This window comes from Prunus persica, chromosome G5 (assembly GCF_000346465.2).
Source record: "Prunus persica cultivar Lovell chromosome G5, Prunus_persica_NCBIv2, whole genome shotgun sequence".
Lineage (NCBI taxonomy): Eukaryota > Viridiplantae > Streptophyta > Magnoliopsida > Rosales > Rosaceae > Prunus > Prunus persica.
Window position 1 is genome coordinate 17,761,738 of NC_034013.1, and position 17,311 is coordinate 17,779,048.

A 17,311-nucleotide genomic window follows, 5' to 3' on the forward strand; every position below is an offset into this window, starting at 1 on the left:
CAGAAAGAAAAATTTCTGCATGCATATTACATTGCCATTGATAGGAATGTAGAAGCTCTTATTTACCTGGTAAGGAGGGAAGTATTTTCAATTTCGAAATTCACACAAAGGCAACTGAGCTTGGGGTCAGTTACTAAATATTTCGCTAACAGACAACTGACCTTGGGGTCAATTCGCAACTAGTGGGAAATATATAATGTCTTTTTTACCCTACTAGGGTTGCAAAAGCACTAAGAGCACGTCCAGCGCGCATAGGAAACCGGGGGAAAGGCCCCCTGGGCGAGCCCGAGATGGCTCCAGCGCAAGGCCCGCAGCTCTGTTTCGTGGTGGGTCCCACGAGCCCGATCAAGCCCAAGGGCAAGTCTTGCCTGGGCTGAAGCCCGAGTTTGGTGACGTCAGCGTGACGTCACTTCCGACAGGCTCCAACAGGAATATGCCACGTGGCGCGTCCCGGACCCTCCGATGCAATTTTTTCCAGAAATCTGACGGCCTTGCTTTTTTTTGGCTTAAAAAATTGCAAAAAAATTCGAAAAAAATTCAAATTTTTTTTTAAAAAATACCAAAAAATTCTGGATATTTTCCCTATAAATACCTAATAATTAAAAATAATTGTATGATGAGTGAGTAGATATTTCAATTGTATGATGAGTGGGATGTGAATTTTATAACAAATATGGACACGTGGCAACCGAAAATTTTATCCGAAAATTTTATTTGAAAATTTTATCCGAAAAATGTTATCTTAAATTTTAAGTGAAAATTTTATAATAAATAGTGACACATGACAACCGAAAATATAATCTAAAAAGCTTATCAAAATTAATGGTTTAAAGTATAAAAAAATAGGAAATAAAGTACAATGAATAGTAATTGCCTTAGACTTTGCCCTCATGGGTGGAACCACAAATGCAAAGGTTGACACTATTCACGTGAATAGTGGCAGCCCTTACTTGCCCTTGCCTTAAACTTAGCCCTTGTGGGTGGAGATGCTCTAATAAGGGTGTTTTTTACTTTCTACATTTCGTGAGTAGCTCAATTGGACGGATTGGATTGGATCCGTCGGTTTGGACGGATTTGATGTGTTCGTGTCAGAGTTATGCATCATTTCGCTTCTCACGTGTATGGTTTCCAAAAAAATAAAAAGAAAATTGAAGAAAAATGGATTCGTGTGGTTTTCTTTCAAACTTTATAAGTAAATTTAAGTTTTAGTCACAAAAAAAAATTCACTTTTAATAAAAAGACAAAAAAAAACTTCTTAATTTTCAAATTAAAAATATATAAATATAAATAATTCTTTAAAAAATCTAAAAATAAATAAAAGTATTTTTGTCCATTTTAACTTCTTTTAAAATTTTCTCTCTTTGTCCTCTTCCAAAATCTCCCAAGTTTATATTATACCTTCTTTCCCTCCATTCTGCAAAGAAAGAAACCCTAGAAGAAGCTGAGCTCTCTGTAGAGCTTAACAAATACTCACAAGATGCCGCGTGGTGACTTGTATAACTTCTTGAAGATAAGGGACGCCATAGATTCTGTGGGTGAGAAAGTGAACTTAATCGGCGTCGTCCTCGAGTGTGGTTTCCCTAGGAAAACCAAGGGCACTGGTAAATCTTCTTCTTTTAATTAAATGTGTATGTATATAAAATGTGCCATTTCCTCCTTACTTCCTTCAAACTTAGTCCACAAAACTTTTGCTTTTTATTTTTATTTTTTGCAATTATTTATTTCTGTATACGTATGTTTGTGGTGGCGATGATGAAACAAAGGCCGAACTTACGGCTGCTTCCGGTTGGTCGGTAGTAGATTGATGAGACTCTTGACGTAAAGGTGTTGTTGCTGAGCCACTTCTTACTTTCTTTCACTTCTCTTCGTCAGTTTTAACATTTCTGTTTCTTTGTGTTAATTTCTTTTCTTCTGTTTTTAGATAGAAATTGTAATTCTCTCTGTCTGTTTGTACGCGTTTGTGTGAATCTTTTGCAGATTGGTTTTGTTCGGTCCGTATAATTGACGAGACGCATCAGGATCCTGGGTTACCAGTTAACGTTTTTACACAAACTAGGAATCAACTTCCCCGTATTTTGTCGGTTGGAGACATAATTCAATTCCAACGCGTTTCGGTATACCAAACTGATCATCCATTAAATTTCCTTGCATTTTTGGGTGTCTTAAAATTACAGATAATTGCTGATTGCTCAAGCCAATAGTTTAATCTGTATAGATTTTCCTTTTTTATGTATCAATCGAAAGAAGAAAATATGATAAACTAAAGTTTCGTTTGTCTTTAAGTTCCTATTTTTTCACATTTTGCTGATGCTGGCATGATGAGATAGTTAATGAAGAATGATTCAGAATGTTCCTCAAACTAGTGCGACATATTTGTACAAATACGTTCCAAATATTTTTTGGTTGAATAGACCAATTGCAGCTGCTTTCCTTTCCACCTCCTTTTTCCCAATTAAATCATGTTTTCTCCATTATCACAATGGTGTTGTATTATCTCTTATGAAACAAAAGTGATGTTATGTATTATCCTTTGTACTCCATTTTGTTTTTGTTAAAAGCGTGCAAAGTTCTGTGACCTTGACAAACATTACATGATGAAGCATAATCGGATTTGATTTGGCATTGTGCAGATGAAAATTCATGATGATAAGATAAATGCTGTTTTTTACAAGAAGTACTCTAGCTTTGCAATATATGAAGGAAGGGATGGTAGAAATTTAGTTCCTTATCAAACTTACGAAACATTTCGCGAGAAAGACCTAGACAAGAATTTTGTGATATACTTGAGAAGATGGTTGCAGAATTTTCAGTTTGATGAAGGTATTCTCAAAGTATTTTGTTTCAAATAAAGACATAACATAATTCAGTTATGAAAATATATGAATTTAACTTGTTCTCAAAAAATAATACAATGTTGTGGTTAGTGATGGTGGGGGGAATAATCTAATTTGGAATCTCTCTCTGGAAAGTGCTGTAGTTTTGTATGGAGCAACTTTCTGATCTAATTGTAAATATGAAGAAAGACAGGAACTTTTTTATTTCTTGGTCAATAGAGAGTTATCTCACAACACGCCTTATATGTTTATTTGGTTATCTAATTTTAATAGAAATGTATGTGCTTTGTAGGTGCAAATTATTTCTCGTTGCTCAGAGAAATTAATGGAGGTGAAAGCTTTAATTTGGTTTGTAAAGTAAGTCAACCGTTTTTGTTAAATATGTGCACTAGTTAAATTAGTGCAGCTGATTATTTTTCTTTTTAAAAGAGAAAATGGGGAATACAGAGGGATATTTGAATTATTCTTAATTTACTCAAATGTGTTTAAAGATCTGACCCGGTTAAGTTACTTATTCTTTTTATTGTTTAATTATTCAGTATACTGAGTACAATATAATTTTTTTCCTTGTTTACTACTTTAAGATAATTCATATCCATGAGGGTGCTGGAAATGAATGGATGGCCTTTGTTTGGGATGGAACTGATGCTCCACCATCCAATATTCTTCAAAAGTGAGTCGATAGTCGTCAATGTTTGTTTTTTCTTATAGAGCATCTTGATTAATAATAAAATTATGGGGTACTTTGTTTATGGCCCTGTCTTGTTGGACTTCTTTCTTGTATTTATTTATTTTAAAGGAGGTTATCTGCCTTTCATTGAATTATTGTTGAAGTTATAAAAGTGATTGATCTTTTCAGCATACTTTCCTTGCAGAATTCATTCTGTAATCCCTTTTTGCTGGTGTTCTTTTAATGCAATTCTCTATTGACGTGAACTTACTCAATTGCAACTTGTGTAATGGTGTATGACATTAGAGCATCATTTTAATGGACTGTGCCTGCATGCATGTGTTTGGTTAATTGGATATATAGGTTCGTGGTGAACGCTAGTTTAGTTTTACTATATGGTTACTGGAGTTTTTATTTTGTTAAGTAAAATATCAAATGTTGGTAACTCTGAACCACAGGCTTGAAGATGAAATGCATCACCCACTTCCCCTACATCTGGAATCACTGCCTTTGCCAAGAGATACCTTATGTAGCTTTCCTTCTGTCGGAACTGTCTTAAGAGTGGTATCTCAAGACATTGAAAATGACAACCTTCGCTTGCTAAAAACTGGGGAGTGGGTAAAGTTTTTGAATTTGCTATGTGAAGTGCATGCAGGGTTATGGCGTTGTGTGTTGACACCGTTCACAAAGCTTCGATATACACCAAATGAGGACCGTCTCAAAATTGAGCGGCAAAGGTGTTACTTTTAGCTGAGATTTTATTATCATGCATAGCATCACTATGTTGCAACTTACTAAAACTCTGAGGCAATTTATGTGGATTAGGTTATATGATGAAAGATTGTCACGAAGTCCGCAAAGTTTAAGGCGGATGCCATTTTGGAGCTTACCTTGGCCTTCTCAAGTGACAGGTACCACACTGTTAGTTTCTTAGTGATGAATTTTTGGATTTGTTATTTCTCTGTTTCAACTCTTGGAAAACATATACTCTATGTTTTGAATTTCTCTTATGGCGATGACCTTTTTATGAATGTTTATTTCCTCCCTCAGAGGTTGATGGTGATGATGATGATGACCATGTGATATTTCTTACGTTAATGGATGTCCTCACAAGTTCAGAGGTATCTTACCTATTTCATGTTGCCTGTAACCCTTATTATTATTGTTTTCGAAATGTTCCTCATATTAATGACCGTGGCATTTTTTTTATTGAAACATCATAACTGCTGTGTATTCAATGTATGTATTCCAAACGTTGTAGGTTACAGCCAGTTTCAAGTGTGTAGTTCGAGTCATAGCAGCTTTCCCATGGCAGGCTAAGGACTTCTGCTTTCCTGCTGGGATTGACAGAATTAGGCTGACTCTGGAGGACTCAACCGCTAGAATTCATGCTTTCTTGTATGCAGAAGATGGGGTAAGAACTTGTAATCATCATTTAACTTATATTTGGACAGACTATATGTATAGTCCCTCTTTTTTCCATGATTTTTTGCCCCTCCTAATTGTCATTTTCATTTTATGATAGGTGAAGTTTTTTGATGGCCAGTCCTCTGTTAAGGCGTTGGAGAGCAAACTTAATGCATTGTTAGGAGTGATTGCAGATAATGATGGGGAGCAAAATGACACTCGCAGAAATCCCCCCTGGGTACAAATTTGTCTAAAATCTCAAAGTGACAAATCGGGAAGTAGGCACTACCGGATTTTTGGCACCAAGCTGGTGGCCTGAATTAAATACGCTGCTCACATGGTTGGAAATCCATACTGCAAATTGTCTGGCGAGTTAAATGTTTCCCTGCTACCATACTCGTTTCTGGGAACTGTATATTTTCTGTCTAGGTGCTTTTTGTATATGATACAACTCTAATGAGCTTTTTGTAAAAAAAAGAAATATCCCTTCTTTTTCGTGAGCAAGTATGTCCAGCCCTGTGAAATTGGCCCATCTCTGATGGCCCAGCCTGACTCTGATCTTTTGCTTGGGCCGCGAGATTGCCTGGCCGAGTGTTATGGATGGTTTTGAGCTGGAATTTTTAATGTGCTCTTCAGTATTCAGTATGGCCCCCCTTCAGTATGTATTTATTTTTGGGCCGACTATTTTTCAATATACTACACTCAAAATTTAGCTTCAATATTGATGGTCCACAAAACTTATGAAGAGGTCATACCACAGTTTCAGCCTCTACAAACCACCATATATTTTCATAATTCAAGCCATGTTCTCTTTGATTTAAATGTATCTTCTGTTTTTGGGTAAAGGATTTTATTAAAGTTAAAAGAGATACACACTGAAAAGAGCGTTCTACCTCCAACAACGGAAATTAAGTAATGAAAACTAACGCAAAATAAATCTACTGAATTCTAGCCTGCTGCAGAGCAACGCGGAGAAAGAGTCATACCTCTAACTGAAATTTAGAAGCGATACAAGGTTTTTTAAATGTGAGGCAAAAGCACTGTTATTTTCTACTTGCGCAAATCTCTGTGTCTATGGTACAATTTGTCCCAAACAACAAAAGCCTTTTTCCCAAATAATTTGAGGAGCATCAGATACCTGTACATATGCATTCTAGAGGAAAATATTTGTTCTTAACAGATGGAACGGCAAAAAGAGCCTTGTAGTTCCTGAAGACCACCATTGCCAACAAAACTATACGGGTGCTGGTGCAACATGCTCATTCGGGTGGTGTGGCACAGCCATCCCACCAGGGGCAGCAACAGCATGCCTGCGTTGTCGCTCACGAAGATATAGGACAGTGAGGAGACAAACAAAAAGAGTCAATATTGTCGCATTTCCTTCCTCTAGAAGCACATTATCTACCCATTCTTCCACCTTGGGATAAACTTCAGGCAATGAATCGATCACATGGACCTGCATATAGACCCAAATGGAGAAAAAGAAAACGAACGAATGAAGATTCAGAGAATGGATTTACATCAATGCTCATCTATCATGGACCTACAAATCAAGCATGAATTTCAAGGGGAGAACTCTTTACAAGGATATTGCATATTAATAGGGATTTACAATTCAAACTGTAAAGGAATATGAGCAACCTTAATTTCACTAACTCACTAATCACCATTTTGTCAACTGAAGCACTTTGCATGAAAACTTGGGCAAACTTGGGCACACGGTAGCCAAACAATTCAGCATGGTTGATTCTTAAACTTCCTAATACTTTATCAACAAATAATCTTTTTGAAGAAATAACCAACTTTACTGGTAAAATACAGTATTCCCCAAAAGAAAATGTTTCAAAAAGTCATTCTACTTTCCATGTATGTAAATTTAGTACCATATATTTTCCACACAGGGACCAAGGATCTTTTTCCTTTGATAACTAAAAATGAAAAAAAAAAAAAGAAAAAAAAAAAAGAAAAAAGAAAAAAAGAAGGAGTCTGGGTTTTAGTTTGGAGATGATAATAACCAGAAGCAATATAATGCTGATCCAACTATAATAACCTTGATCAATCAAGGCATATGCCCACTTAACTCCCAGTGGGTGTTGGAAGAACTGTCTGCAGGAGTAAGAATTAGAAAAGTCTTCCACATTTTAAGAACTATTTGAACTGCCAGATAACACTATTAATAGCATTAGAAAGAAGCTAGGTCCAGCAGCCGTAAGGAAAATGCTGCACTTTGAGACACTTCAACACTATTCTTGATTGAAAAATTGCAAGATACCACTGATTAGTGATTACTATAACTATTATTTTAAAAGACAGTAAGGATAATCAACAAGAACTAACCAGGAAACCATCGGCATAATTTTTTCGTATCCATAAGCTTGTAAGGGCTAATGTGACAGGCAATTTTGCTGCCTGATCAATCTCTAGAGCTTGATCATAGTAACGCTTCGCGAGATGAAGATCCAAAGGCAGCCCTTGTCCATGCTCATGCATGTAACCAAGGTTGAACATGGCTTGTGCATTAGACTGGGACCTGGCATGCTTGTAAGCCTCTGCCGCACGGTCATAATCTCTCTCAGTACCCTAAGAAACGAAGAAGGAAAAGAAAAACAGTCAAGGAGAGATCAAGCTGCGTAACTCTAATGATAGATCCTGAAGATAGAGTAGTGACAAACATATTTCATCCTGAGACACCTACCTGACCATAGTAATATGCATCCCCAATCAGCAAAGCAGCATGTTCATTACCCTGCTCAGATGCTTGCCACCACAATGAATGAGCACGCTGATGCCTTTCTGCATCCGTGCAGAAACCGGATTCTCCTATGCACATGCTACGTTCTCCATATTTGTCAAGAATCCATGCAGCGTTACTTTGCGCTACCTCATAGCCTAACTCAGCCATCCTTGAATACAAGAAGAATGCCTTGCCCATGTCCCCTTTTAAGTACGATTCTAGTGCCCATCTGGACAAGGAGTTCCACGGTCCCCTTTCTGCAACTAGTTTGTACAATACAGTGGCCTGAAACGAATTAAATCTTAATTATGAATTGGAATTATCAGTGCATGTGTGTTGGTGCATCTTAAGATCATTTACTTATTAAATGACAAACCACTTTTTCATTTCCACAAATAGTAGAAGAAAATAAAATAAATCTCCTCAAATCTCTTCTATTGCATATTTTGTTCTTTAGGGGAAAAAGAAAGGACATGGAAAGCTAAAAACAAACCAAACTAATTTAAGAGAAAATAACTGTGAGTTTACCCTGGGAAGATTTTTCTTAAGCCCAACTCCAGTATGAAACATCTTTCCCAGCTGGTAGAATGCCTTGGGTTGACCAGCATTAGCAGCCACTATAAAGTATTGACATGCAAGTTTCACATCTCTCGTTACCCCAATCCCTTTGAGATACATTACTCCTAGGTTATAGTGCCCCCCTGCGTCTTCATTATCAGCAGCCTTCTCAAAATACTCTTTTGCCTGTGATTAAAAGGATGATGAAAAGGATTAGATGTAACATATGAATGAATGAAACAACCTATCAATGTATTGGAATTTGGATGGAACTTTCAGAAGAAAACTATGCTCTGAGAAACTATTACGACTAGCAATGTGGAATTTTATTCCCAGTGATCGTTTATCAAAAATGATACAGGTAACAACAATCAGTAACATAACATAGTTTTCAAATTATAAGAACGCATATTGCTTATAAATACAGGTAGAGATAGAGATAGAGCCAAGGTGTATTCTTACTTTGGTGAGGTTCTTCTTCTCCACCCCATATCCTTTAACATACAAATAGCCCATCCCGTTATAGGCTGAATAAAGCTCCTGTTTGGCTGCGAGTGTAAGCCACTCCAGAGCCTTGGTGTAATTCCTCTCAACCCCAGCTCCTCTAGCATAAATCTCCCCAAGCAGCTCCATCGCCCGAGGCTCTCCCTTCTCCAACGCCTTCAAAAACCACGACAACGCCTTGGCATGGTCGCGCCTCAACCCTCTCAGCCCAAAATAGTAAAAGAGACCAATCTTATACATTGCCGCAGAGTTTCCCTTCTGAGCTTGGTACTCCAAAATCTGAAAGTCCTCATCTTCTTCGCCTCTGCTCTTCCTCAATGCCTCCTTGTTCTCCTCAGCTCCATTGTGGATCCTCACTGGCTCGATCACCGGCGAGTCCTTCGAAATTAGGAAGCTATTCACTGCTGCCTCGGCTAATTCCGAGTACAGCTTCACTGCTTTATCAAACATCTGCAAACCAAACAAAAGACAAAGGAAACAACAAAATCAATCCTTGAATTTCCTCCTTTTTATAGCTGCAACCAAACACAGATCGCTAAAATTTGAAGAGCCAGCCAGGGTATCCATACATCTTGCCTAGAGTAAGTATAAGCGAGAGCCATCTTCGACTGCATGTTACCACCCTCGGAAGCGAAGTAGTGGTACGTGAAGGCCTTGGCTTTGTTCTGCTTCCTCATCTGGCCCGTAGCGTACAGAAACCCCAGCACGGACCGCGCGTGAGGGAGACCGCGGGAAGCTGATTCCTCGATCTCCGAAACGGCGTCGTCCATGAGCGTCGTGTCGCCGGAGCTGACGGACTTGATTAATTTGGTTACGGTGGAGTAGTAGCGTTCGTCCGGGTTGTTGGCCAGGTCGGGCCTAAAGGGGTCGGGCTCGAAGATGGGGCGCCAGGAGCCCGGGTCGAGCTCCTCCTCGGACTGTGGGGAGCCGGAGTCGCCAAACTCATCCCACTCGGGCGAGTCATTTTGAGTCGAGTCGTCGGGCGAGTTGGGGGTGTTTAAGAGGTCGTCTTTAGAGAGGACGAGGAAATATGGCCGAGCGAAGAGAGAGAGGGGGTAGAGAAAGACAATCAGGAGAGCGAAGATGAGTTTTCGAGTTGCAAAATTCATTGCTTTGCCAAATAACAGAACGGAGAAGATGAAGAAGAAGGCAGAGGAGGAAGATGATTGGGAATTTGGGAAACAACGTTAAGTTGAGAGCGAGGGTTAATATTGGGATGGGCGTTAGTTGTAAAATTTGTTTCGGTTGCTACTTGCCACGTAGAATGTAGTCATTTTGCCAATCAATTTTTGCCACGTAAGCAGATGTACAATTGCGTTCGGGTATATGTGTATAGATTATAGAAGAGTATAGTCACCACCATAGCTGTTGACTTGCTGAGCTCCTGCAACCTGCTCTGCTCTGCGTCGTTAACAATGTCGATAGAGCTCAAACTTTCACGAATTAATCGCGTCTATCGCCCTTCTGTAACTGCTCTCTCTCTCTCTCTCTCTCTCTCTCTCTCTCTCTCTCTCTCTCTCTTTGTGTGTTAACTAATTATACAACAAATATATGATGAAGATGATGATGAGATGGAATTTCAGGAAGTTGTTGAGGGTAAAATCATAGTGAGGTCTTCTTCTTCAATCTCCCACTATGGAATTCGCCTCGCTGTTAACGGATCTGTCAACTTGCAGGTTCGAATTTTCCCCTGTTTAGTTCCCGATAAAATCAATGAAAGACAAACTCTTCAATTTTTATATATATTGTTTTTCTTCTTAAAAATCGTATCTTTTATTACTGAATGTTTCAGAATGAAGCGAAAACTGAGATCAATTACAGAACTAAACAAAACTGGTTTGATAAATTGCATTTTTTAAGTAGCCGAATAGGTGGCAAGGTCCTTTTCTGTTTCTGGTTCATGATTACTATTATTGTTTTCTACAGGTTCGTGGAGGATCGGCGGGAGTTATCGAGACTTTGGTTGGTGTTGCCAAGCCTATTTCCATTGTGTGAGTGCGATTTTCATAGCTCTTGGACACTGTTCGCTGGTTCTTGGATTTCAATTTTCAATTTTCTTGCCTTGTAAAATATTGTAATTGGCAGAAATTGAACTTCGTAACTTTTATGCTGCATTTGATTTTGGTAGGTTTGTGTAATTGCAGTCCCATTTATTAACCTTGAGGTACACTATTGCAATTGTGGTAAAAATAATCCAATATCTTGTTTCTAATTACGAAGGGATTGGGGCAAATGAACTCAAATTTTGATTCTTTCTTATGTCCTCTTTGCCTAGGATGGGGTTTTCCACAACTGATTTGTTTTACTTACTTGGAAACAGGAATAAAATTGTTGAGGTTAGACCTTCTGGAAAGATTGCTTCAGGCACATCAGAGGTATCTTCGAAGTAATTCAATTTTAACAGTTGTTTTAAACTTGGAAGAAAAGATGTTTAAACCTTGAATCACTATGATATTCCAACAATGTATGGTACCAGTAGTAAATTTGACTGCCATGGCCTCTTTCATATTTCAAGTCACAATATAAATCCCGTTGTGCATTCAAAGCTGCTTTTATCTTAGTAAAACTTGCATCTTTTCCTTTGTTTAGTTGGAGGTGAATTTGCAAATTATAGTTCATGTTTGTGGCAGATTCCATTTTCCATGAATATCAAGCAGCCGGGAGAAAAGAAGCTGGAAAGGTTCTATGAGACCTTCCATGGAGCAAATATTAACATTCAGGTGCATATTTTTATCTTTAAGAAGTGAAAATGTTCAGTGGTTCACACTCTGACTTGAGAATCATTGCTATCAATTCCAAATTCCCACCTTTGTAATGCATTTTATTTTCATATTTATCTGAAACCTGATGATTAATAAAATGTTCCATAGTATTTATTAACTGTAGATATATCGAGAGGATACCTGCATAAATCATTATCTACAACAATGGAGTTCATAGTTGAAAGTGATAAAGGTAGGTTTTGAATGTAATTTCGTGTGTAATATATTTACAGGAACCTTTTCTTTGTAATTTCACATAAATACTTCAATTAAAGTTAATGCTTTGATGATATTTTGTCTTTTAGCTGATCTTCTTGAGCGACCAGTTTCTCCGGAGATGGTTATCTTTTACCTTACTCAGGATACTCAAAGGCATCCGCTACTTCCTGAACTAAAGTCAGGTTTGCTTCTTTCCTTCGCATGCCTAAGAAAAAAAATGTACCATATAGAAACTATATGTTCCATTTAACTTCTAATTTCTTTTTGGAAGATGTTGAATGTGTCATGACATGATCAACTTATGATTGGTATTGCTGAAATAGGTGGATTCCGGGTTATTGGGAAAATGTCCACTCAATGTTGTTTATCAGATCCCATTGTTGGTGAACTAACAGTAGAAGCGTCTGCAGTTCCGATTTGTTCGATTGACATGCACTTGCTTCGTGTAGAGTCAATCCTTCTTGGGGAGAAAATAGTAACTGAACAGTCTCTGATTCAGACTACACAGGCATGCACCCTTTCTCATCTCATTAACGTATTCAACTCAACTGGTCACTAACATTTTTTTGGGCTTTCTCTTGATATATCAGATAGCAGATGGAGATGTCTGCCGTAATATGACTCTACCCATTTATGTTATACTTCCCCGTCTTTTGACTTGTCCTACTGTCTTAGCTGGGTAAGTTCCCCAACTAGATGATTTGCATTGCACCTCAAGCTAGACATTTGAACATCCGTTTTATACTGTTGAATGTCACGTCACATGATGTCACAATCATTGGCCGTTGGGATGTTCATTAATTTTAGTTTTTTAGTTGTTGATGAGAGCCCAAGCACTATTTGTACTGCATACGAACCACCGCATTGTGCAACTATATGATATGCTAAATCTGCTCTGTTTGTGTGGTTGCGCCATTTAAGCATCAAAACTGTAGTTTGTTCACGTCAACTCACTCCTTTGTTAACTTTTTGTGCAGTCCATTTTCCATAGAATTTAAAGTTGCCATAGTCATAACCTTTCAATCAGATGTAGCGAAAGTGCATTCAAAATCTGATCCTACAACTCCCAGACTATGGGTAAGCATCATTTCAGCTTTTTACTGAAACTGATAGATATTTTCCTATCTGATTCTCGTTGCATTCTGAATTTCAGCTTGCAATGGAAAGTTTACCGCTTGAACTTGTTCGAACAAGGTGAGAGGAAGGCCAGTAGGATATAAGCAGTCAAACCCATTACAGGGAGAAGAACGGAGCTGCAACATATGCTTTGCTGGTCATTTTGCTCCTCCTTCCCATATTGGGCCTATCTTATTAGAGGACTTCCTAGGTGTCTCTAGGCCTCGAGAAAAGTACAAGAACATGAACACATTTGAAACCCTCGAGAAAACTTCAAACAAAATACGTTCTGACATGGAAATATTTATCATAGATAAGCCTTTTTGTTAATTTGAAACCTAGGGCTATGCACACGAGGCTATATTGTAATTTTTTCAATTTTTAAAGGGTATAGCCGACCGGCCATACTCTTTAAATATATTCGAATATAGGAACGCGGTTATATTAATTTCTCATTTTTTTAATATAAAACTATAGTATTCGAATATACAATTTTGACATATTATTTTGGGGCTTAGGGCTAAAATACCCCTTTAGCCCATTGTGCTAGACTTATTTCTTTAATTATTTTATTTATAGAAGCTATATTGGGGAATGAGAATATAAATTATTTCCGATACCTCCCATTATAATGATTTTTAGCTTTTAGCCCATTGGGCAAGAATAAAAAATGTATTTTATTTGTAAGAAATAATACGAGTTAAACCCATAAATACAACAACAATAAATAGGGATCCACCAACATTTTGTGGATTAAAGAATGTTAAATTTCAAAGTATAAAATAGCATGTATAAGAATTTACTTTCTAAAATGTACAATTGAAGCGTATATCCGAACGGCTATACTTAGGCTATACTGTTGTTTTCTTTTTTAAAAATTTTAAAGGGTATAGCCGGGCGGCTATACTTTTAAAACAGCCGAATATATGGAAAGCGTATAGTCACGCAGATATACCTTTAAAATATTCGAATATTATGTCAAGAGTATAGCCATCAGGCTATACGTTATTGTTAAATAGTATAGCCGCCCGGCTATACTATTACAATATTAGAATAAAAGTAGTACAGCCGGTTGGCTATACGGTTTTTTATTATTTATTTCTAACGAGTATCGCCGCGCGGCCATACTTTCAAAATAGTCAAATATATGTGGAGTGTGTAGCCACGCGGTATATGTTTAAAATTTTCTAATATAGAAAAAGAGTACAGCCGTGCGGCTATACGGTTTTTATTTTTTATTTTTTATTTTTTAACGTGTAAGGCCGTGCGGATATTGGAGAATGAGAATATAAATTCTTTCCGATACCTCACATTCTAATGATTTTCAGCTATTAGCCCATTGGGCAAGAATAAAAAATAGATTTTATTTATAAGAAATAATAGGGCTTAAACCCATAAATATAACAACAAAAAATAGAGATCCACCAACATTTTGTGGCTCAAAGAAAGTTGAATTTCAGAGTATAAAATTGCTTGTATAAGAATTTACTTTTGCGGTATAAAAATGGAGATTTACTTTTGAAATCTTCTGCTTTGGTTGCTATAATTTTAGCAGTTCACTTTGGGATGCTGTTGAAAGCTGAAGCATCAGTCTGCCTCAAATATTTTATTGCAAATTACTTCTACTAGTTTATATTATTGTTAGAATTATTTAGGGGGAATAAACTGCCTTCTGAAATGGATTGTAGTTGCTGATACGTTTGGAAATAAGTGTATCAAACTGATCAAAATGTTCGAGGAACTGAAATTTCAAATAAGCTCAAACAAGGAAGGAGTTAATAAAATAAAATAAAAGGTCCTTCACAAAGAATAATTCTAACATAAGCAAAGCATCTCATCATTTATTACGATTTCATTCAGGCTCTAAACACTTGTAGGCAGTGAGCAAACCAAATGTAAACCATACTCAGATATCTGCTCCTCAATAGAGTTCAACAGAATTACTTACACTTATTCAACTGAAAACTCAAACAACATGCTGTGTCTGTACTTCTCACCAGGTTGAACCACAATGGACGGGAAGTTTGGTGTGTTTATTGCATTTGGGAACCCCTGTGTCTCCAAACAGAGCCCGGCATGCTTTCCATAGACAGCGCCTCCTTTGCCAACAACCCCATTGACATAATTTGCAGTGTAAAACTGCATCCCGGGGGCATTGCTCCATAGGTTAAGGACCCTTGAGCTGGATGGGTCCCTCACTCTTGCAGCATGTTTCAGGCCTTCTTTCTCTTCCCCACAGTCCAGCACATAGTTGTGGTCATACCCTATACCGACCTCATGGATGGACTCACCGATCCTCTTCTGAGCAGTGAAATCAAAGGGTGTGCCTTTAACTGGCTCGATTTCACCTGTTGGGACTGTGTTTTCATCCACAGGGGTAACATGGTTTGCCCAGATTTGAATTGCATGGTCGAGTATGCTCCCCGAGTTATGGCCAGCTAAGTTCCAGTAGGTGTGCTGAGCTAAACTGACTGGGGTGGGCTTGTTCTCAGGTACTGCTTCCATGTCAAGTCTCATTGATGTGGTTGAAGTAAGCGTATAAGTTGCAGTCAAAGAAAGATTACCTGGGTAACCTATTGCAAGGCAAAAAATAAAAACGAGAGAGAGAGAGAGAGAGAGAGAGAGAGAGAGAGAGAGAGAGAGAGAGAGAGAACCTTCCTCCCCATCACGACTATGATACTTAAAAGTGATGGATCCATTATCGCCTTTTTTATGTTCTGCTACCTCCCATATCTGCTTATCATACCCCTTGTGACCACCTAATGAAAGGACAAAAAATCAGCAGGATGTATACCACGTGAAGTCAGTTGTGCAAATATCAGCAAGGGCAACAATAGAATCGATCATTAATCACAATCAAATGCCAATCAGACTCGTCTTCTAAACACCATATCCCCTGCATTCCTCAAGAAAGTGAATGAAGGAAAGTAGTTGTATTGTCTATGATATGATTCAAACAACATAAATTTAGCAGCAAATCGAAAATAAACAGAAAAATTTGGTAGCAACAAAGGCCTTGAAAATGAAAAACTGGACAAATCCATACCATGGAGACTGTTTGGAGGTCTGTTGACAGGCAAAGAGTAGTCAGTTCCGTTGAGTGTAAATTTTCCATCTTTGATTCTATTTGCGACCCGACCCACAATGCAGCCAAAATAAGGAGCAAGCCCTTGCTGATCACACAAGCGATGGCATTTCAAGAGGAAAATACATATTAAAACACAAGTACAAAAGCTCATCATTCCCATTCCAAATGTAAAATTCTAACAGTTCAATCCCAACAACTGATCCCTCAACAGAGAAAAAAGACATTGGATAGCATTCACATTAAATCTCCAAATTCCTTCCTTTTTGGTTCACCAAATTGACAACTTTAACAAATAGTTCTCTTGCTTTGCTATGAAAACAGCTGATCAACACACAAAGAATCAATTTTTGCACGATATCACAAACAACAGGAAGAAAAATCAAACGAGTTGGCATAAAAAAGGGAATAGAATTTACCATATACGGGTCAACTGAGTCGAATCCAAGAACAACATCAGCCAATTTTCCTTCAAAATTCACACCAACCAATCCAAACATCAGCAACATTTTCTCAGATGACCACAAATACTATACAATGAAACTGCCTATCTAAAACAGCAGACAGATCGATAGAAAAAAGAAATCTCCTTAGATACCATCTTTTCCAGGAACAGATAAGGAGGTGATGGTGCAGCCATAGTTAGTGATGAAGACACGCATGGTCCCATTGTTCAGCTCAAAGATTTCTGCTTTCTGGTTCTGATCTGCCATTGTTGCCAAGACTCAAGAGCGTAACAGAGCGAGAGAAGGAGAGAGATAGAGACGTTTTTGGATTCTGATGCTTACCGTTCTCCTTTTAAGTTGTGGTGGTGGGGTGACGTCATCTCTCCCAGATATGTTGCCAACTTGGTTCCTAGTTCGTCCTGTTCTCTATCTGTCAATCTCCTATCAAATTGAAATGTCATAGATGCCCTTACTTATTTTGTCGCCTAGTATGGTAGAAACGACTTTGTATCTTCTTCGTATTCGCAAATTTTCCCCAAGACCCTCTGTCGTATGTGAAAAATATTTGCCAATTGAGCACATCATTTGGTTTTATCAAATTTCTCTACTGCTGTGCGTTTTGTTTGAGACAGTATCCGAGGGAAACCCAACTTCCGAAACCTGACCTCAGGAGAACTCCAACTCCTGCAATGGCGTCTCAATCGTCGTCCGTACAGTCCCTGCGTCCATATTCTCCCTGGAGCCAAGTACACAGAAATAAGAGTGACCCAGAAACCTGGAGGATTCTCTCTCCTCAGTTGTAAGTCCCATACTTCTGCTTTTTTAATGAATAAAAAAAAAAAGAATTTGGGAGTGGAGGAATGGAGGAATGGGATTTATCTATACTCCTGTGACAGCTTAAACTTGAGATTTGGTGTGTAACTAACAATAATGGAGATATTTCTCGACCTATTTACTTCTGCTATGATAAAGAGAT

The 17,311-nt window shown here is 38.0% G+C and overlaps 4 protein-coding genes across 5 annotated transcripts; 2 read left to right on the forward strand and 2 right to left on the reverse strand.

The window, feature by feature from the left end:
• LOC18776047 (protection of telomeres protein 1a) lies at positions 1,293-5,630 on the forward strand. Its single transcript, XM_020564874.1, has 10 exons — positions 1,293-1,601; positions 1,978-2,114; positions 2,631-2,820; positions 3,127-3,191; positions 3,419-3,507; positions 3,963-4,241; positions 4,330-4,415; positions 4,555-4,625; positions 4,766-4,918; positions 5,030-5,630. Exons 1-10 carry the CDS (start codon positions 1,478-1,480, stop codon positions 5,228-5,230), a joined length of 1,395 nt encoding a protein of 464 aa, XP_020420463.1. The 5' UTR covers positions 1,293-1,477; the 3' UTR covers positions 5,231-5,630.
• LOC18775991 (ERAD-associated E3 ubiquitin-protein ligase component HRD3A) lies at positions 5,839-10,044 on the reverse strand. The gene is made up of 6 exons (XM_007210245.2): positions 9,277-10,044; positions 8,666-9,157; positions 8,174-8,389; positions 7,607-7,930; positions 7,249-7,491; positions 5,839-6,367 (listed from the first exon to the last, which is right to left on the reverse strand). The coding sequence occupies exons 1-6, from the start codon at positions 9,814-9,816 to the stop codon at positions 6,146-6,148; spliced, it is 2,037 nt and encodes a 678-aa protein (XP_007210307.1). The 5' UTR covers positions 9,817-10,044; the 3' UTR covers positions 5,839-6,145.
• On the forward strand, positions 10,047-13,389 carry LOC18777128 (Down syndrome critical region protein 3 homolog). 2 transcript variants are annotated; one of them, XM_020564875.1, is made up of 11 exons: positions 10,047-10,173; positions 10,291-10,383; positions 10,634-10,698; positions 11,028-11,082; positions 11,338-11,427; positions 11,578-11,662; positions 11,775-11,870; positions 12,012-12,196; positions 12,279-12,367; positions 12,666-12,765; positions 12,842-13,307. In XM_020564875.1, exons 1-11 carry the CDS (start codon positions 10,123-10,125, stop codon positions 12,884-12,886), a joined length of 954 nt encoding a protein of 317 aa, XP_020420464.1. In that variant the 5' UTR covers positions 10,047-10,122; the 3' UTR covers positions 12,887-13,307. The 2 variants fall into 2 exon arrangements, with proteins under 2 accessions (XP_020420464.1, XP_020420466.1); XM_020564877.1 differs by having other exon boundaries at positions 10,092-10,173; positions 10,268-10,383; positions 12,842-13,389.
• LOC18776339 (aldose 1-epimerase) lies at positions 14,559-17,233 on the reverse strand. The gene is made up of 5 exons (XM_007209265.2): positions 16,488-17,233; positions 16,309-16,358; positions 15,851-15,977; positions 15,459-15,563; positions 14,559-15,377 (listed from the first exon to the last, which is right to left on the reverse strand). Exons 1-5 carry the CDS (start codon positions 16,600-16,602, stop codon positions 14,755-14,757), a joined length of 1,020 nt encoding a protein of 339 aa, XP_007209327.1. The 5' UTR covers positions 16,603-17,233; the 3' UTR covers positions 14,559-14,754.